At 35.5% G+C, this 22,692-nt stretch overlaps 1 protein-coding gene across 3 annotated transcripts in view; it reads left to right on the top strand.

Moving 5' to 3' along the window:
* DYNC2H1 (dynein cytoplasmic 2 heavy chain 1) overlaps positions 1-22,692 on the top strand; it is a 151,654-nt gene that overhangs the window by 105,542 nt on the left and 23,420 nt on the right. For all 3 annotated transcript variants that reach the window (XM_085064244.1, XM_085064253.1, XM_085064238.1), the window contains exons 83-85: positions 7,748-7,864; positions 15,540-15,749; positions 18,592-18,681. In XM_085064244.1, the coding sequence (XP_084920370.1) occupies positions 7,748-7,864; positions 15,540-15,749; positions 18,592-18,681 (417 nt within the window). The remainder of the gene's footprint in view (positions 1-7,747; positions 7,865-15,539; positions 15,750-18,591; positions 18,682-22,692) is intronic.

The raw sequence follows: 22,692 nt of genomic DNA, 5'->3' as shown, positions 1-22,692 counted from the left end.
AAAACCTGTCTGGAGGCGATGCTGTGTGCTCTACTCTGGATGAACCTGCTTTGCCAGTGGGGTTGGTCTAGATGATCTCTAGAAGTCCCTTCCAACCCCAACCATTCTGTCATTCCATGATTCATACCATGACATTTCATACTCATCATGAATGGCAGCTGAATCATTTGAAAACTTGAAGATTGTTCTAGCAGAAATTCAACATAGAGAATTAATATTCACACATTACATCAGGATGACTTAAGAAAACTGTGGTATCTGAACAATGTGAACTTTACAAAATCAGGTAAAAAGCATGTTGCCCAATTGTATACTCCACAGAAATGAATACTAGCACAGACATCTCACACAATGCTTTCTTTTTATACGTGGGTTTGCTTAAAGAGAAATGTTTTTAATGAAATCCATTAGAAGTCAAAAGGACTCACTAATTGGACCTTAGTGTAACTACTAGATACAGTATTTATTTAAAATAAATGCTCCTCTGTCTGTACTTGAAAATGAGAAATTTTGCAGGAAAAAAGTTATCTTTCTATAACTTTTATTATATAATGAATATTTGTTGAATTAAAATTAATATTGAACTAATAGTGAAGAACAGTGAAGAGCAAGCTAGTAAAGTAGACAAGGTACAAACCAGGGTCAGGAAACATGAAGCAAATTTTGCCTCATTAAATGTAATTGCAATGATCTCAGTGACTTCAGTAAAACATCATTTTATCATTGGGTTCTTTTTTTTTACGTAGTTTCTGATGTGCTCTTATTTTCAGCAAGTTGCTGGCTCATTCTGTACCTCCTTTTATCATTCCTTACATGTCTTTTTACTTATATTAAGACTGCTCTGCCTTCCTAAAACTGTGATCAAAAGTATGGTTCTAGTTCAGTGCCAGTGCTGGTTTTTACCTTGTTTCTGAGAGCAACAGAGACAAAAGGTGTAGGGGAGGCTGTATGAGGACACCTGCAACACTTAAATTGCTGGATTGTGCTTGAGTCTGAACACCAAATTTCCACAGCTGTTATTACCCAAGTCAGATAAAGAAAAGTTAGGGTATGTCCACCCAATATTGCAGTCATACATCTGGCTGCAGTATTTCTGCTGCGTATAGAATAGGAGGGCTGTGGTGTGTGGTTATTTTTCAAGGTGCAGCTGTAATGATAGCTGTAGCTTTGAGTGTTTGTCAACAGACACAATTTTCTCTTTCACAATCTAGCTCAACAGGACTCAGGGCATGAATTTTATATTTACTGTTCCTCCACAATTCTAATTATGCCACATAGAGTAATATTTGTATAATTATTGAAAAGTATTTTAATTATTGAAAAGCAGTTTATATTATTCTTGAACTTATGTTATTAATGTAGATTCCAGATGAACATAAATCTATTTTCTTAAAATAATTTAGCATTTATATAACCCTTCAATTGTTCAGAGTGTATAATTACTGACATTTATTACATCCCACATCATGAATACATGACTAATAGTCTCTAGTAGAAATTGATGAGTAATGCCAACCTGTATTACTACCCTGCAACTGAGAGATCTGAGTACTTAAAAAGAATTTTTAAAATAATGGGAGTATTTTGAATACACCTGTGGTGATGCATGAAAGAAATGTGCTGTGCTGTGCCATTAATGGAGTGGAAACTACTGTACTGTGTTCTATTGAAAAGAGCTGGAAAACATCTCTTTACCAATTTAGTGAATCAATGTAATGCTTCAGATATCCTTATTAATTCCCATAGGATTGGTACTGTGTCTATGAGAATGTATTGGTGCTCTGCATATGAGAAGTTTGTTCTCTTCTAGAAACAGGCTGCCATTTTAACAGACTTCTTAAATTTTGTCAGGATTTGTAATTAGTTAAGGTCAACCACCTCTTCTGGCATTCTTTTTAGCATCATGGTCTCTAGGTAATAGGTATCCTGTGGACCTGTATGAAGTACAACTCTTAGTTATTCTTTAGGAGAAGGGCTTGTGCTGTCCATCAACAGCATGCTGCTGACTTTCTTCCTTCCTCTCCTGCACCCCTGCTCTGTAGAGGGTCTTCCTGCTGTCAGAGGTATATGGTATATGATCCGCTTCTGTATGAAGGAAGGTACAGGTGGGGTCAGTGTCTTTCCCTCATTTGCTTTGTATTTGAGAAGGCATGTATTTCTGTATAGAGTCCAGTCAGTCCTACCTGAGATCCTTAATGAGTGAAAGTGCAGCTTTGAGGCGGCCTTGATGGAACAACAAAAGAGCAAGCTTTGTACCTACACTGATCCACATGCAGCAGGAACGATTTGCTTATGAGTGACATCAAAGTACCTTCATCCCATTAGCATCCCTGGATTCTGTTCTTGCTGAGAGGGTAAGGGACACAGTCAGGGACTAAAAGTCAGAGAGGTTTCGATGGCAGCTTGGTCTTAGGCTACTTTCACAGCAATGGGGGAACTGCAGTCAAGCTGTCAGAAACAGTATGGAAGCACATAGGTCTGGCAGAAGGGATGTCACACACAAACCTGCTCCCTCGTGACGCAGTAAAGACATAGCTGCATTGCACTGGGTTAGTACTTTCACAATATTTACCGAAACAATTAAGCTATAGCTTCATATTTTAGTTTGAGCTGTAAAGTCTTATGAAACTAGAAATGACTCCTCAAGCAGCTGTGTAAAGGGATATATTGTTTCATTCAGAGAAATGAATCATAGAAGTGGTTTCTGTGCTGACTATGTTCTTTTAAAACTGGTAGATGGCAGTAGAGTATCTGCTTTGACATCTGAAGATTTACTGAGAGGACTTGGCTAGATTTTTGTACAAAAAATATCCATAGTCTTGAAAAAAATACCAGTTATCTAACTAACAAATCTTTTCAGCTTTGCATTTTTAGAACAGTAACATATTGAGTTCAGAAATGATTGATAAGAGATTTTCTTTTAATTCACTGACATAGAATTTCACAATATATTTTTGACTGTATTGCTTTCCTCTTTTTCAAGTCATAATACTGTGTGTAAAATTTGATTTTGTTACATGATTTGTAGGGTATATTGCTTCTGAAATTTTTACAAGACTTAGATGTAAGCTTGTGTTTATTACATATTTGTGAAGTAGCAGTTTTTGCAGTAGTTATGAATGACTGAAGGCACAACTTTTTCCTCAGCTTGTGGGGGAAGAACAGAAATAGATTTTTTGTTCCTAGAAATCTGGGTTTTTTAAGTTCCAGAGAAGGAAGAATTAAAATCTCAACATTTCCTCATTTTTATTTTTTCCATGAATTTTAATTTTCAGGTCAAACCGGAATGACTTTTTAGTAACTCCATATGAAGCCACATGGGAACATTTGTTGTCTTTATAGCTCTCCTTTCTGTTCATTATCTTTCCTAATTTCTCTAGATGCCTGTGTTTTTAAGTCTAATGTGCTGGTCAATATCATAGCAGCATATGTCCATGGATGCACCCAAAAGTATACAATGGATAAAAAAGCTAAGATGCACAACTAATTTAATAACTAAGTAAATAAGATTGACATTCTTAGTTTGACCACCCCACCTTTCTTAATGTGTGCAATTTGTATTTTTCTGTGCTGACAACTCAGAAAAAAACATGCAGTGCATTAATTTTCCACCAAGAATGGAGAAAATACTTGGTAGCAGTTTCTGTAGGCTGTTCATTAGTATTAGATGCACTGTTCACAAATAAGTGGCTCTATTTAATTTTTTATATAAATACTGCTATTTAGTTAATTTACTTGAAAGAGACAGCTTCTACAAAGAATTGTGCTTCTGAATAATCTTCTCACCTCTCTTTCAACAGACCATTCTATCCCTCTCATGTTTTTAATGAAGGTACTGTTTTCCTGCTTTATGGTAGATTTTTTTCATTCTTCTCATTATTCAGAATATTTAGATGTGTATTTGTTCTGGACTAGGGCAACATGTAAGAGCTTTTAGTATATAATATATCAAAAGAATACATTGTAATAACAAAGGAGAACATTTAAAGGTTAGGTATTGTAAAAGTATTCTTATTTTGAGTACCCTGTATTATACATCTATGATTAAATTTTCCATTTCCTTAGTACTATAAGTACATGCCTGGGTCAGAGTGCAAGGGATATGATTCCACAGACCTGGATATATGCATCTGTGCTGGTTACTTCTGGCCTCTCTTTGTGGTCATGGAAAAACCGTGTTTAAGGCAAGCTTAATCTGGAGTGAGTATTTGAAGTTGCTTATAGGTTGGCCTGCTGGTGTTGTATATACACTACAGTGAGAGATACTGAATTCTTGTCAAGCTTTATAGTTAGATTTCCAGGAAATTAAATTAAAATCCCCATTCTAATTTCCAGAGCATGGACCCATCTATCTGAGGTACCTACCTACCTGAGGAATTTAGTTTTCCTATGTAGTCAGTCAGAGAGCCTTCCAAATGGCAAGTTAGCCCACTTAAGATGTCTGACTATTGATTATGTAGGAAGCCTAAGGTGGTAATATTTTTAATCTGAGTAAGTTTTAAGTAAGCTTTAAATGCCTAAGGATAGGTAGGGTAGATTCATGCTTGTCTGATGTGACTTTGTACAGTGTCCTCTTCGAACTCAAGAGTTATTTTGTCTTCTTAAATACAGATTCCAAATCATATTCCCTTTGTCATCTGAATCAAGGTCTCCTTCCTTCTAGGTATTTATCCAGTCTGTGTGTTCATTCCTGTTCTGTTGCTTTGCAGAACCATTTTTGGTTTTCATATGGCCCCCAGAAATGTGTTCCTGATACCCCTTTTTATTGTAAATCCAGTTTCCCTTCCAACTCCAAACTTGTTTCTCTTGCTTGGAGGTGAAAACAATTACTTGAAGCAGCTGCAAACATACTACAAGCCTTGGGACACTTCTGTGATACACCTGGTAATTCTAATAGGGTATTATATCCCACTCATGGTTTTATTCAGGTCCTTCCCAATCTTAACACATTTTTTGCATCCAATCCATGCATTTGAGTCTAGAACACTGAGTGTTAAAACTTGATTTCTTTTGATTCAGTACTTTTAATTTAAGTGTTTAACTTTTGATAGTGATAACTCAATGTTTTTTAACTACTTTGATGAAATATACAAAGCAGAAACACATATAGGCAAACTGAAGAAAAAGATTGAAATGAAGGATAGCTAGTGTATTTCCTATTTAAATTATATTGACAAAATTTATAATTAGATAATTAGAAACAGGCAGCTAACCCCATACAGTACAGTTAGAAAAATACTTTAATTACTTGATCTTGCAGTTACTACTTCTCAAAATCATTTCCGCTCTATGGAGATACATATTTATACCTCTAAACGCACTTTAAAAATGAATACCACAGTTACTGTTTCCAATCCCCCATATTCACAAAGCAATCATATAAACATTTTTCAGCTTTATAGTGTGCACTATATGCAAGTTTATGTGAAGTACTGCATTCTGAATTACCAGTTAAAGTGTATTTGATATAAATGTTTTATTGCTTAGCAAATGATGGCAGGCAACTATCCAAAAACAAATTAAAAGATACAAAACTATAGCTGAAAGAATGATGTCTGGAAGGCACAAAAGTGTGTTTATTATCTGTATTGCTTGTCAGAACATTTGCATATGTGCAGAGTGGAAATGAGGAAGAATAGCAAGAATGATAAAGATGCTATGATCAAAACATTCATCAGAGAAATTAATTTTTCGCTAAATTAAACAAGAATCTTTTTTGATATACACAATAGCTGGGCCACACAAAGGATTATGAAAGTTTAAAATTAAGTTATGAGAATGAGAGGATGAAATGTTATTTTACATAAGAGAAGCTATAAAGAGCAGTGGCTCATATTTTCTTTTCCTTTTGTCTGCCAGAATACTTGCCAGAAGCCCTTTTAGGCCTTTGCATCCGCTGCTGTTTTCAAACCCAGATGCGATTTGTCTTTACTCACTCAACCCTAACACAACTGAGCAATGTCTTTATATCCCTGCTGGGTAGTCCATCCTTGTGCCTATCTTCTGTGGCAGACCTCACTGCAGTCTAGAACTTCGTCATGAGGGGAAGCAGAGGGACAGACACTGATCTCTTCGCTGTGGTGACAGTGATAGGACCTGATGGAATGGTGTGAAGTTGTGTCAGGGGAGGTTTAGGTTGGATGTTAGAAAAAGGTTCTTCCCCCAAAGAGTGGCTGGGCACTGGAACAGGCTCCCCAAGGCAAGAGTCGCAGCACCAGCCTGACAGAGCTCAGGAAGTGTTTGGACAATGCTCTCAGGTTCATGGTGTGACTCTTGGGCATGTCCTGTTGAGGGCCTGGAGCTGGACTTCAATGATCCCTGTGGATCCCTTCCAACTCAGCATACTCTGTGATTTGAGGTTTCTAGCTTCCTTTACATCCATGGTGATCTTCTGCCTTGATTGTTCTGACTTGCTTATCATGCTTTTTTCCTGTGCATCCACCAGAACTGGTTTTGTGCTTTGAGGGCTTTTTCCTTGAGGATTCACCAGCTCTCTTGGCCCCCCTTTGCCCTCGAAACGAGTTGCCAGCTGCTTCCTTCTAAAAAGATGCCTGGCTATGCTGAAACCTTCTCTCCTGAGTTCTGAGGTTGTGAATCTACTGTTGGCCTTATAATCTTTTCTCAGGATTTTAAAACACAGTCTCATGGTCGGTGCTTTTTATAGAAGCTAAAATGATGGTTTGGTGTACTATCATCTTGTAGTGCTTCACAGTCCCTATCAAAGCTGATAAATAAGAAGGTGCTGTTTGCTTCAGTGAAAGAAAATGAAAAACAAAAGAAAGCACTTCATCATTGCACATCTTTCAAGACTAGAAAATAAGTCAAATCCCAGCAGGAACAACTTGACTTTCTCCCTCATTTTGTGTTACAATTAAATAGTCCAGTCCTTCTGAATGATTAATACATTTTTTACTATCAAACTTAATTCTTTACTGTCAAGCAAAAGAGGAGAGATTTAATAAGTTGTGCTCTAACATACCTTGAAAGAACGCACTGTGGAAAAGTAACTAAAATTTAGCTAAAATGCCTCAAAAATACCACGGGGTTTATATGCAGTTTAAAGGAAAAACTGCAAGATCACTGAAGAATTTTAATTTCAGTGTTCTTTCTTTCAAATGTGTGCATATATTTTATCAGATGATTTGTGAACTTATCAGGGTTGCTAATAATAAAAGGCAATTGGACCTAGTGGACTAGAAGCTCCCTTTCTTTCTGGAAGGTTTACAGTTCTTCTAATTTCTTGCCTTCTTTCTTTAGAAAGTATGCATTTAAACAGTTTGAGGTAGCATGAATATCTAAATAAGAAATCCTGGTCAGATCAGAATGAATTGCCTGTAATTGTCTTGAGTTTTGATGCCTAATAGTTACTGTATGTATTTAGTAATATATTTTTAATTGCAGATGGAGCCTAGTTAAAGGCAGAGCTCAAGTTTTGTCTCTAAATTTTGTGGAAAAGAGGCTTTTTAATTAATTACACACCTCGTTAATTTTTAAATTATAATTGAACAAAGACAATTACTGTGATAAGAAAAATACGTAGGTTTTTTTTTGTCTTAATATGAATGATGTTTGGTACTTGAACATGGATATTGTTTGTGTTTTGATCAGATCACGATCAGTAATTAAGTATGCAGGAAAGGATAGTTCATAGATAAATTGAAGAGTATTTGTTATTGTATCACATTTTTGTACTAAAAGAAATTTGTTTATCCTTCTTCAAGAGTGCATTTGTATTCTCATCACTCAGGTCATTTCACAGCTTCGGATCCTGAGTAGGTCAGTAACTGCTGGCTGCAAATTTGACAGAGAAATATGGTCTACAGAACTTTCTCCTGTTCTCAGCCTATGGAAGAAACTCAATCAGGTAGGAACGTATTTAATTTGAAAAGACACTTTTTTTTTTCCTGGTGACTACATTTAAAATACAGTCTAAGGAATTATCTTGAGTATTGAAGCATAAGAAGAGAAAAAGTAAATTAAATGCATTTGAGGTGGGAAGTACAATGTTAGGTGTACATAATTAGCTATGAAGTCTATATGTGGTATGACAGGCTATCACTTTTTGCCTCCATATGGAGGTGAGACTGCACTCAAAACATGAGAATAACATCCTTTGTGTGTTTCCAAGAAAAATACTAATGTACTTTAAATTTTAATTTAGTCTCTGCATTTCTCTCATATTCACAAGGCAATGTTAAATGATTTTAAATATAATGAAGTTTTTTCTTTATAATGTTGAAATATGGTATAAGCTGTAAACTGAGGTTCTTTAAAATCCATCCTACAGTATCCAATATTATACTCTTTATGTTCCTTTGTTGGTCTTGCTTGTTTCAGTTTGGTGGTGGTTTTTCATATATATTGTAAAGCTTGGCTTCCAACCATTGAATTCTTATTGCAGGCACCATTTAGCTGTGATGTGTTTGAATGCAGACACTACACATGCTTGGAAAGGATGTCTCCCACCTCATGCTAGGTGCCCACTTATATATTTGGCCATTACTTTGTGTCCTCAGTGATCAATTAATAGATCGGAGATGTTGTGGCCTAAAACTATGTCTTTTACACAGCAACACTGTAATGGGAAAAACCTTTCCCTTCCTCAGATAGCCACATACAAAGAAGTGACATGAGGTACACAGTAGAATTGGCCATTACATTTTGAAATATCTCGTTGAATTCTCATCTAATCCATGCTAAGTGTATGATGTATCATTTTTGTGTGATACTAAATAACATCCTGTTGAAATCTGTGGCCTCTGAACATGGACAGCTGTTAACCAGGTCTGTTGGTCCTGTAAAAAACATATGTTTCAGTTCACACCTTCGTTATGTCTTACTGACTAGATTTAAACATAGCTGAAGGCCTGTAAATCTCCTTTGCAAGAGCTCAGATGAAACTATTACATAAAAATACACACAAACAATCAGAAAAATAGAGATTTTGATTATAGTGTTTGGAAGATGGATAAATGAGGCCAGTTTTAAACAGTAAAACAAATCTATACCGCCTTAAATACTCATTAAGAGCACATGTTGCTAATGGCTAGTTCTTTATAATTGTTAATCATGCGCAGTGCAAATTTGAAGAACATATCCTTTTAAACTTGGATCATAAACTAGCTGTGACTATGCAGTACCATGAAGCTGAGGCTGCATAGCTGGTACTGGTGCCTGAGGTTCTTGATAGTCACCTACATGGAGGTAATCAAGATTGCCTGAGACCTCTTTGACAAGGAAAGCTGGACATGATAAAGGCCTCTTCTTTCGCCCCTACCATTGCCTTTAAATCTCAGGTCTCCTTTCATATGATTTTTTTTAGCCCTTTGCCTCAGTTCCTGACCTATAGGCTGGGTTATACCTAGGTGGGGTTATTTTTCAGGCTGTAGCAGGTATCTTTATTGGGTCACTTGACTGTTTTTCTTTGCTGCATAATTGCCTCCTGTCTAAAAGCAAAATTAGCCTTGCCAGTTCTTAATTGTGCCCTTTCATAATGGCCATTACATGACCATGAGGTTGTTCATAGTTCTCAGGCCTCTCTTTTCAAGCTGTGCCCATATTTTCAAGACCTTTGCTATTATCCTCTGCTGCCCCAAGCTTCACATTATAACAGGAGACGCCTGGTACTGAATTCCACTTCACACCTAGCTTCTCTCCTAAGGAATTGATAACACATCTCGAAGGCCAGTACTGGAGCCTTGCACAGTAGGTGTAAGACCTGGTTAGCATGACCTGTTCCTAGCTAGAGCAATTTCTCTTTTTACAGAATCACTGGGTAAACAAATTTGGGTATTGTTTTCAAGTCTTCTCTCCTGTGAAAACAGTCTGAGAGTTGGGGTTGTTTCCTGAGAGAAGGCATTGGGGAGAGCTTGTTGTGGCCTTCCAGTAAGAGAGCTGGAGAGGGATGTTTTGCAAGGGTATGTAGGGAGGGGACAAAGGGGAATGACTTCAAACTGAAAGAGGGTAGGTCTAGATTAGATGTTAGGAAGAAATTCTTTCCTGAGAGGGTGGTGAGATTCTGGCACAGGTTGCCCAGAGAACTAGTGCATAATCCATCCCTGAAATATTCAAAACCAGGTTAAATGGGGCTTTGAGCAACCTTGTTTATGAAAGGTCTCCCTGCCTGCCCAGGAGAGTTGGAACTAGATGATTTTTAAGGTCCCTCAACCCAAACCCTTCAATGATTCTGTAGTATCTTAAAGTTTCTTTGATTTTTTAAAATCTTGATGCTATTAACAGATAATGAAATAAATGTTTTGAATATATCCTTAAGAATAGGCTGGCTTCTGACCTTTTACAGGGGTTTTTATTTGTGTGTGGGACATTTTCTTGAGTGTTTAAAAGAATTTAAATTGTAATATTCTTTATCAAAATTAGTTTTCATAGTCTGTTCAAGCAGTAATTGCTTTAAGCTTTGAAAAGCCCTAGGTATTTTAATATTTCACAGACATTGCATACAGTTCTACATTCTCATTCTAGATTGATAGCTCAATGAAGGCATCATCTTTGTTTGCAGAATTTTTAAAGACCTGGAAATTGAAATGAAGAAAATAGTTGAATTGCTGCTTAAGTTAACAATCATAAATGATTTTATTTATGCATGAATGGGCAGAGAATATGAAACTAAAACAGGTTCCCAGATAAGAAGAAGTAAAATTAAAAAAGTATTCCTCAAGTCTGTAAAAAAAATTTTCTTCCAGAGGCAAAAAGACATTCAGAAGTTGTTAATATGTAGACAGAGATTAAGTATGTTTTAAACAGTTTTATTCCCATGTTGACTATGTAAGTCAAGGATTAATTAAAAAAGTATTATCTTACAAATACCTTGAAAATAGTTGTTGTACATCTATGTACTGATAATCCTGAAATACAACAAAATTTACCACTTGACATAGGTATGTCCCATAGAATTTAGACTGCAATGATTTGTTGCTGTTGAGCAGCTAGCAGAGTAAAGAAAGCACCAGTTCTCAGTGGCAAGAAGGAATGACCTTTATTGTTTTGATTTCATCATATATATAGAGTTTTCAAAAGTCACCCAGATTGGTCGGTCAGAAGCTTTCCCCCAGGCCTGATTGGCCAGGCTTGCACTGTCCAAGTTCTGGGACACTGTTCCAACAACATCCAAACTTTATCTTTATTTATAAAACACAAGAAAATTCTCATGGGAAAAGCCTGTGCTAGCCACAATGATTGATCTTAATCTCTTTAGAGTGGAAGTGCTTTTATCTCTGCACTCATAATGAAACTCCCTAGCCAACTAAACCTGATGCACACAGAAGCACCAGGAGGAAGTGGTAAGGAAAAGTAGTGAGCAATTCCTTCAGCTGGGAGACGGATGCTCCCATTTTCTGACCTCATCTGTTGTTTAGAGAGTTTTGCTGCCTTCCAGGGGCTCAGCTCTGGGACACTGTGGAAAGACTGCCGAGGCTTGTTGAGCCCTCAGACTATGACACCTTTTCTACATAGACCACAGTGATTTTTGTACATAGACCCAGTCAACTGCCAGGGGTATTGTGGATCATATGAAGCTCCAAGGGGTCACAGTCTTTGATGGAGCCTGAATACAGGTCTGGATAACCTGCAGTAGCTTTTAGCACCTGACAGTCTCTAGAGGTTCCTTCCAACCTTGGCTTTTTTGTGGTTTTGTCAACAGGAGATATTTTTGTTCAGTTTTCAGAGCTATCACGGTCTTTATCTTTGCTGTCTTTCCAAACAGCAAAAAATGGCAGATACACAATGGAAATTGTAGCTTTTTTCATTTTAGACATTTTGAAATGGGAAATAATTCTTATACATTAATATGGTAGTGAGGACTTACATTTTGTTACTTTTTCAGAAATATTTCTGGAAATTTGCAGGGCTTAATTTTTCCTCTCAGTCCATACATGTTGCAAACCCTGTTAAATGTTACTACCAATTACTCAGATATCCTGAAATTGTTGAGGGGGGAGGTTACTATTCTTTATCTATCTATAATGGTAGAATCATGGGAGCTGCCTCTCCTTCATCCACTGTTTATTAGTCCAGCCAGAATTCAGGCTCTGAAATTTTTCATTGAATTTTACTTTAAATGAAATACATACTTAAAATGTGCTTCAAATCAGTGTGCACCTGTGTTGAAATTACACAAGCAAACTTCTCTCTTTATTTATCTGTTCTGCGATAATACAGAATGTCTTGACATTTTCACCTATATTAGCCTCACTTGAAAACATACATTTTAATTCTTGCCATTAGAAAACCCCCTTGTAACTAATACTGTCCCAAAACTGCTTTTACAGTGTTTTGCAGCATGATTTAATAGCAACTTAACACTTACCAAGTTAATTAAACTCTTATGAACCTGCCATTTAGTTAGAAAAAAACACATTCTCATATGCTCAGTATTAGTTTGCATGAAAGACTTGTTGCTGTATAAAATAAAGTCTTCGCTGAATAAGTGTTCAAATGTCATATAAATTTAAAAAAACCCTTCCTTAATGTGGAAGGGTGGCCCACTACAAATTTTAGGCAAGAGCTGGGCCCTCGAGTTAATCAGAGTTAATTCATCCAGTCTCTGTCCTGGTGTCCATTCTCTTCCCACACAGCCTTCTGCCCTGACAGAGTGTGGATTAGGACCTGTATAAGCATTCATTGTCACGTAACTGGATCAGTTGGAAGTCACTGTCCTGTGGAACTTGGGCATTGTCCATAGTAGAATAGCTGTCAGAGATGCACAAAAGTGTGAGGACACAATGGGAGTGCATAAGTGTTTCATCATGTCCAAATGGCTCTCTCTCGTGAGGAGAGAGAGAGAAAGAGAGAGAGAGAGAGAGAGAGAGAGAGAGAGAGAGAGAGAGAGAGAGAGAAAGAGGAATCAGTGCTATATTTTTGTTGCAAGGTGGTTGCATTTGCTGCCTTGTTTCAGAAAAACCCTTTGTCAGCTCCACCGAAGTTAGAGGCCCACCCATCATAATTTCAGCAGGAGCTCCTTCAAAATGGTTAGCTGAAATGTATGATCATAAATTATCTTGTGTTCTGTGTCTTTTGTTATGTTTGTAAATTTTAACTATTTTCATAAAATTGCATAATGCTGCAGGAAAATTGTAGAAGTAGTTCTGGAAATAAATGAGTTGTTGCTCTTTTATCTAAACCATTATAGAATCAAAGAATCACATAATATCCTGAATTGGTATGGAACTACAAGGATCATTGAAGTTCAACTCCTGGCACTGTACAGGACAGCCCCAAGAATCCCACCATGTGCCTGGTACCTCATTAGCTATCTAAGCTTTAAAAAAAAGTACAGTTTTTTTTCCATGAAGGAAAAATCAGTGACACAGAAATATAGGTCATTCTTTAGTGTATTTTCAACAATTAAAAGCATGTAAAAAAGAGTGAGAGACTAATATCTAAAAGAATAGGCAGAGAGACTTGAAGGAGGAGGCAAAATAGGTATGTGAAAGGGACAATGGAAAACCCATCACCACCACCACCACCACCACCATCAAAATCGAGTTTTGAATCAAATGCAGAACTAGTAGAGGTATATGAGTTTATTTTCATTATATTTGTTATATTTCTGAGGGGATAGTTTTCAGAACTGTCTATTGGAGTTTGCAAATGCATGAGCTTAAGCAGGTAACAAAGTAAAGCTCTGGGACAACTTAGGTGAGACTATATGGAGTCTTACATTGTACTAAGATAGCAACATATACGGAATTGAAAGACGGAAAATGATCAAATTTTCAAAATACTCCTGATTAGTATTGGTAGCATAATATAGTATTTAATATTAAATATTAGAATCTACCTTCAGTTTCTTGTGATTAGGAGAAGCACTCAATACTTCAGCAGTTCTTCGTGTTAATTCCCAAGCAGGCCACGAGGATACACATATTTTAAAAGCTGATGTGAGTTATATACATAATGGATTTTAAGGGAATGTAATAGCACATTAAATGTATAAGCTGATACTGGTATTCATGTTTAATTTTCCTATGGAAATGACAGATGGGTTGTTTTAACAAGTTCTTGGGGGAAAGCATTAGAAAGAGTGATGAAATAAATATGCAATTCATAGGAGACTGTTATGTAAAGGACAGTATTGAGGCACTTAGAGGACTTCTCTTTCAGTAAGCTTTTGTGAATTAAGAGCATCAGAGATTGAGCAAAGCCTCCAAGTTGCAATGTCTTGGGTTTTTCTTTTTTTTTGTGCAATTAAATACCTCAATAAGAAATCATCAACTAGCTTATGTTAGTTTTATATTAGAATTTACATATACTCAGCAAAATATGGTGTCAGAAAAAACTGAAGTGAAACTGGTAGTGTGATTTTAGAATGCATGCTAAGAAAAAACACAAAGCTGTATGTTGTAAATACTGTGTGTATTATGTAGTTGTAAATACTGTATGTTTCTTGCACTTTGATCAGTAACGTTTTTGTATACCTTTTTAACAATGTTGGAAGGATGACTTCATCCTTCATTTTTCTGTCAGTCAGTCACAAGCCAAAGTATTGCTCATTCATTTAGCTTCTCTAATATTTTAGCTTGGTAGCTGAGGGCAGTATGAGCTTGAAGTTAAAAATGTAAAAATTCTGACAAATATATAGTGCCTGGGAAAGATTATAGAGGTAAATACCCTGTGTATCCTTGAAAGCAGAATGCCATGTGAGAATGTAGAAATTTATTTAACCTGAAAAATAGTCAAAACTACTTATTATTTTAAGATGACATATTTCAGAGAAAGAAAAATCTGATTTTACCTTTACTGAATTACTAGAACTTGAAACAGAAAAACATTTTTTCCCACAGGTTAGAGTTTATTTTTTGCATTTGTGCCTTATAGAATTTTCCAATAAGGTTTTTAATTCTGTAACTGGAATTCATTGCAACATCTTGTCACATGTCAGTTTCCGAACACGTGCTAAAATATATTTATGTAATAAGCTGCATATGAATTAAGATTTGCAAAATTACACCATTTCTTTAAATTATTGAATAAATTTGGATTTTTAGTGGCTTTAATGGAAGGGAAGTAAGTTGTAAAAATGGCAATGTGAGAGCAGCAGTACCTCTCACAGTCTGAATTACTCAAGATTTGCACATAAAATTGTATTTATTTTGTATTTATTCTATTTAATTTGATTCCATGTTGAACTAGTCTCATGAAGCAAGCACTGTATCTGGCAGCATAGTTTAAAGTACCCAGTAAAATCTTGTGCTGAGTACACCACTGCTTTTTAGATTGGCACATGAACACAAATAATAAAAGCAGTGATTCAGCTAAGTGAAGATTTTTCAGCAATTCAAGTACTTTTGAAGTAACTGGGTAGACAGACCTGTCTCAGAAGAGTGTTGCCTTTATTGAACATGTCACAGACAGTACTGAAAGTATCACAACACTTTTAATGCAGTGTCAGAAAAGAGATGCTATCGCTACTACTTCAAAGCTAACGAGGTCATATGAAGTATTCTGAATTAAACAAATAATGTGTTGTACAACATCATAGTTTCCCTGAGTTTATTAACTGGACATCACGTGTTCTTTCTTAGAATTCTAACCTCATCCATCAGAAGGTGTCTCCTCCTGCAGAACAGCAAGGATCTCCAATCTTATCATTCATTACTCTGGAACAATTCAATGCCATTCGCCTTGTGCAGAGTGTCCATCAGTCACTTGCTTCTTTGAGTAAAGTCATCAGAGGTACCTCACTGCTGAGTTCTGAAGTACAAAGTTTAGCAAGTGCTCTCTTAAACCAGAAGGTAAGTAATTTTGTAATGAATATACATTATAATAAGCACTGAAAAAACCCAAGGGAACTGAACTAATTCTAAACAGACATGCGTTTTCATATCATCATTTGTTCAAAGTTTTGACAAAAGACTCTAAAATGGAGTTCTTTTAATGATAGAAACTCTAAAACAGAATAATTTTTTTAATGAAAAATTTTTCAGCAGTATCTGCAGAAGCTTCTGAATATATTATTCTTTTATCAAGTTTTCTCCTAAAGCCAAATCAAATAAGGTTAAAAGTTGTGGAATACTATTTTGATTTCAAATACCAAGTCATGCAAGATACATCAAATATATTAGCTGGTAGAATGTGTAAATCTGTTCCTTTACGTAGTTTTTGCATTTTCTTAAAATTTAAGTTGTATTAACAATTCTCTTTGCTTTTATTCAGCATGGAGTTTTGCCACACCACACCAGACAAGCTCTATCTATCATACCAACCTATCATCTCACCCTGTATTCTTGATATACAAGAAAATCAGTCAAAATTTCTAAATGTACTTTCTCCATGTTTTTTGGCATCAAACTGGGCATGTTTATAAACTGGTATAATCAGTGACAGCAAGTTTACATGCACTATCATTACTAGCTAGTTAATTGGATTACAAAGATAGTCAAACACTGATGTGACATGAAACTGGTTTTGTTTCACCTCCAGCAGCTGATAAATTCTGTCGATGCTAAGGTGTAGATACTGAGGTTGCTTCTGCAATGAATGATAATTCCTATTAACATCCTGTTTATCTCCATGTGAAGAACAAGTACTGTTAAAAAGATTGTTATGCATTTATTGATCTATCAAATTTCTAATCAAAACAATAATTAAATTTGTTGTCTTTTTAGATTCACAAGACAGCATTTGTTACCAAAATTGCTGTACAATTAGAATAAATGAATGTTTTCATGTTAGCAATCTCACTGCCTTTTTTAACACATTTTGGCTGCATGGTAGAAACTAAGTACAAATCAGAGTGAATGGAAAGGATACATGTAGTGGCCATTCTTTAGTTCTTACAGTTATGTTTCTTGTTACTGAGCAAGAGAGCATGGCTTGCTTGTGTGCATAAATTGGAACCGGCAGGAGCTATGGAGCTGATCACTACAGCAAAAAGTTTCTTGAAAATTCTATGCATTTTAACCTCTCAGAAGCATCAGTTCAGTGCTTCCTGATACATTGACCAGTGCTTCTGTCATTTCATCTGCTTTCTTACCCACTTTCCTTGACACGGATCACTTCATTCGATTGTGACCATATAGCAGTTTTTTCAGCAGTCTTCCAGAGGGGCTAATGCCACATTCTTGGTATGGCAGCTAAACCTCACTATATTTATCATCCTAAAGTGATTTGCTTCATGTATTTTCTATACACTCTTCTTGTTTAGTGTTTTCATTTGTTATGTAGGAAAGGACTATTTTTCAAAACCTAAATTTTAAGCCCACTAGATTGTAGTTCTTTTAAGATTATAGCACCTGAAGAAACTACTGGATTACTAGTAGAAATGTGAAATTCAATAAATGTATGACATAAATGGTTTCAGCAATGTGCTGTATCTGTGTAAAATTGGTATGTTAACCCCATAGTAGCCATTGTGAAGAAAATTAACTCCACCCCAGCCCAAACGAGCATAAGTACATCTGAGATGGACTTACATAATTAGCTAAGCTATTTCTTTAGGCTTCAAGTAATTTAGAGTGATATATTAGCAACATTAGGCAAATACCTTGTAAGTGATAGATGGATGACCTGCCTGTAAGTGCATATTTAGTAAAAGAGTCTGCAAAAATGCAAGGTTTCAAATAACAAATAAGTTTCAAAAAATCTTAATTAGGAAAAAAAGCTCATGCAGTTAACTGTGCTTTATTAATTGTCTTGTATGTGTTCTAGTTTACTCAATTAATTTTTAATTACTATCCTTGAATCTAGTTATGTTCTGTTTTTTATCTATAAAAGGTAAACATGGAGTATTTACTTCGAAAGATACCTTTTTTACGAAATTCTGTGATCAGATTTTGTATATCTGATCAGTACATATGCTAGTAGAATGTGAATGTCCTGGAAAATGCAGCTGTAAATATTAAACAGTATAAAATGTTTATTCTGCTCGGAATCTTCAGTATTGTGCAATATTCCACAGGTACTCATTTACATAAATTCTCTTTCTCATAAGTATGAGAATCCTGCAGTCACTTTCAGTGTGCTTTATATTCCTGCTGAGTAGGTTAAATTAATGTTCCTATCCTTATTTTTTAAGGAGGAAATTTAACAGATGCCCTTTTAAGCCTTGCTTTTTGAAGTCAGTGAGAAATTGGTATGGGGAAGTCTTGTAGGACTTTTTTCTCAGGTGTTGCTCTACAACAACTGTAAGGTGATGAGAAAGTAACCATGCAGAGGAACTGTATCAGATTCTCTTCGCCACACAGCCGCAGAACTGTGTGTTCAAGTCTGAGGAGATTGCAGCAAAGGAGTGGGAAACTGTGGCTGCAGTTGAAAGATTATGTGACTTTTCAAGAAATAATTGTCTCAGGCCTTTTGGAGGTGTTCATGGAACCAACTGATGTTTCCTTATTGAATAGCAGCGGTTCTTGCAAGCTCTCCATCAGCGCTGTGTCTGGGCCACACAAAGAATTAGCAGGAATATGACATTTCTGTTTGTTGGTTGTATGTTCTTGATCATCATATTACTTGTATTGCCTTTTTTCTTCATAGATATATTTGATCTCCAGATTATTTGTTTTCATTCAAGTTGCTAGCTCAAAATGTAATGACAATGGATTTGAAATGGATACTTTCAGCAATATATTTTTATTTCAGTGTCCTGTCACATGGCAAAGCAAGTGGGAAGGTCCAGAAGAGCCTTTGCAATATCTCAGAAGTCTTGTAGCTCGAGCACTTGCTATACAGGTAATTTTAAAGTCATTTACCTCAGTATGCTGTTGTTCAGTGAAACGGTATATTATGTAAATTCCACTAACAGTAGACCTGTACAAACACAGGTCCCAAAGAGTTTTAGATGTGTGAAAAGGTATGTAAAAATCTAAAGATCAAGGACTAATGGGATAATATTTTTATGATATAATAATGAAAACATCTGCATTCTCCAGGTTTACAAGGGACTATAATAGAAGGAGAAGAGTCTTCCAACAGCTTTGTCAATCCACAGTCTGACAGTAAAAAGGGTGATTTTTAGTTGAGGTAAATCTATGTATACTTTGATTGATAGAAGCGGTGTATTTAAGATAATACACAGTCTAATAAAAATATTTATCTAAATTGATTAGTATTTAAGGAAACAGATTCCTTATCTATATTGGATACATAGAGAGAAAACTGTGAGAATAGTCAAGAGAGCAAGACTGCATTAGGAAGGACAAATCTTTGTCACCTCCAGGCAATAAATAGAGAGCTGTAGGTTTTGATTTTGATTAACACATCTTGTCCAATGGGATACCAAGATGTCCATCAACATTCATGATGACTGTCAGATTTAGAAGAAAGATTTAAGTGGCATGTGACTTCTAGACATTACTTTTTCTAAAGAAATTGTCCAATAGATGTCTCCAAAGTATTAATAAGACTCTTATGCAAACAATTTCTTTTGGCTAATGCTTATTTTTCATTTATCCTTTCCTTCAGAAAAGGCTTAAAGTATAAACAAGAAAAGAAATATAAATATGAATAGCAACAAGTGATAATGCATGTTCAAATGTTATTTGGTCATATAACTGGAGTTGAACTTAGTCCAATCTGTCTTTTCACTGACTGTTATAGTCGTTAGTATTAAAAAAGCATCATTTGTGGCTGAGTCAGTGTGTTCATAAGCTTCAAGAGTACATTACTGTTTGCAATTTCTGCTTCCATTTGGTTGTGACCAAACTACATGCAATTTTCCCTACTTGTATGATTTATTTTTAATGGAAGTCTGAGATTAGAGTTCAAGCTTCTGTGTGGAGTGCACCTCCCATACAAAGTGATAATAAGGAGGTAACAGGATTAAATTACTCTTAATAGTAATAGATGATTTTCAACCACCCATATTCCAGAAGTTTTTATTTCCATATATTACTCCAGTCAGCTATTGACAAATGTGCTGCATTTTATTTGCTGCATTACCATGATAGTAATCTTCCTTTCTCATTGCTCAAACTGCTGATAAAATGGTACATTTGGATTAGTCATTTTTATGAAAGTTATTATGAAGGAATCATGTGCAGTTTTTAACAGTTATTTATTGCAAGAGGGAGAAATATTATTAAGGCAGAGCTTTACAGTAGATATTTAACTATGTCCATAAGCAGTGGATTATGTTAAATTTTTTATTAGTGATAACATTCACTGGTTGTCTCATTCTATTTCTTTAATGTCAAATATGTAATATAGTTGTGTTTGGAGCAATTCTTAAAAATACAGTATAAATCTGTTTTGCATCTCAAGCTTCTAGTCAAATCACATCTGAAATACAATTTTTTTATGTCTATTAGTAGAAAAATGTTGATTATTTCTAATTAGGCATTTCAGTTGAATCATCTTTTTCCTTAAATGGGATTCCAAATCATGATTGTGCCCATTAAAACTTTCTGATTAGCTTTGATAATTTTTAATTAACTTTTCTTTTTTGTGACTTTTTGTTATTGATTTTATAAATGTAATTAATCATTAGTTGATTCTAGGTTTAGTATTCAGGAATTCAATAAAGGATTTAATAAGCATATTTCATAACTCTGAAAATTATCTTCAGATTTATATTTAAATAAATGCCATATTTTGGATTAGTTTAGTTTTATATGACCAACTTTATAGGCTTTTATTTTATACTAACTCTTATCTCCTTCTGTTTCATTGACTATAAAACACTTATTTCACTTTTTGAGACAGGTTTAATTTAGGCATTTTTTAAGAGGAAATAGGAGACATTGAAAGATCAAAGTTGTACTGAAGGATTACATTTACTAAGGATGCAGCAAGTCTCTACTCAGGTTATTAGTTAAAGGCTGCCTTGTCAAGAGGTTTCCTGCCAGTGCAGAAAATAATAAAAGCAACTGCAACAAGTATTTAATGGGAATGGGGAGGAACACAAAATACGGGCCAGATGGTAAAACATTCATAGTAGCATTTATAGAAGTGTAAAGATGTTCTGAGAACATTACACAACAACAGGCAGAAAAACAACAGGTGTTGTATTTTTCAGGTCTGAATTCACTCCGTAAGAAGCAAAATTTGAAAAAAAAAAAAAAAGAAAAAGGAAAACTGCATGTTGAAAGTGTAAAGAAATTTGTATGTGCAAAATGCAGTAGAGACATATATTGCTGTGTACTATGTTGTGATGATAGACCTGATGTAAATAGCTGATTTCTTCCCAGGTGGATGTTCTGGTATTTGAATGGTAATTTTTGCTTTAAATTGAAACATAAGTTATGTGTTGAACATTCTTCTAAGATGGAGCTCTGAATACTTAAAATTAGCAGTGCTGACATTGAACTTTATACTACTGTGTTTCAGCTTGTCTGTCTACAGTCATATATTTGCTATCAACATTAAGAAATGAAATGTATGCATCATCATAGATCATTGTATAGGTTTTTATTCTTGGTCCCTTATACTGTCAGTTTCCTCATGATGGCACCCTAGATGTTTTCTGTGGTTTCGCACTTGTGGTTGATGATCATAGCTCAGCAATAATATGCATCAGTGTATAAGGGTATTAAGTACATCCCACTCTCTAGATAAGTATCTTCTCATGGCTGTGGATACCAGCAGGAGAGAAAGAGGAGACTCAGAACTGCAGCTTTTAAGAGGCAAAACAGCAGCCCAGGCAAATGTCAGCTGAATAGCAACCTTGAAAAAATGCTTCAGGTTGACAAATTGCTAATTAATTTTTGTTTCCACAGGAACTAAATAAAGAGCTTAATTTCACCTTTTCAAAAAAGAACCCCAAACCCTTATTATTCCATAGAGACCTTCTATTTAATTCTTTTGGACTCAGCCGGTTTTATGTCATTTACAAAAATAGTTCTTCCTTTGGATGACTGTTTGGTCAGAGAGCTGCTAAAAGGCTCACATACATTCTGACCTCAGAATCATAAGCACCAGTTTCAGAATTCTAATCAAGGAAATGTTTATGAATACTGAAAGATTTTAGTTGCGTAACTTAGGAAAGATTTTGTTGAAAATGTATGTTTATCTATAAAGTACTCCTAGTATATAAAGAAGTTTAATTTCATATTTTTTCAAGAGGCTTGTATTTATCTTCTGAGATGCTGTTTTCTTGTCCCCTCCCATCCTAAGTAAAATCTAAGTGATCAATATGATCACTTAGTATACGATTTTTATTATTTTAATGCTCTTTTACTATTTGAGGAAGAATTACCTTGTTCCTATTTTGGAACCCTGTTTCTCTATTTCAAGGATTAGGTCCCCAGAAAAGTGGATTGGATACCCAATGTATAAGAGGTTTGAACTCTTGAAAATTTCCTGCTGAGGATTGTCGCTGTTGAGCAGCTAGCAGAGTAATGAAGGCACCAGTTCTCAGTGGCAAGAAGGAATGACCTTTATTGTTTTGATTTCATCACATATATAGAGTTCTCAAAAGTCACCCAGATTGGTCAGTCAGAAGCTTTCCCCCAGGCCTGATTGGCCAGGCCTGCACTGTCCAAGTTCTGGGACACTGTTCCAATAACATCCAAACTTTATTTATAAAACACAAGAAGAATTCTCGTGGGAAAAACCTGTGCTAGCCACAGAGGATAATAGAAAACCTTCTGGGAATAGGAAACACAGGATTTCTCCTTCACACCCCAGGCACCTTGGTAGAGATATTAAATTTTCATTCACTCATAACAGGCAGAAAGTCTGCTCTTAGAAAGCCAAGGAAATCAAGTCCTCCCAATTTCCACCAAGTTAAAGACCTCACATGAT

This window comes from Lichenostomus cassidix, chromosome 1 (assembly GCF_008360975.1).
Source record: "Lichenostomus cassidix isolate B80296 chromosome 1, HeHo_3.0, whole genome shotgun sequence".
NCBI lineage: Eukaryota > Metazoa > Chordata > Aves > Passeriformes > Meliphagidae > Lichenostomus > Lichenostomus cassidix.
Note: the sequence above shows the minus strand (reverse complement) of the source record. Positions and strands in the feature narration are given on the sequence as shown.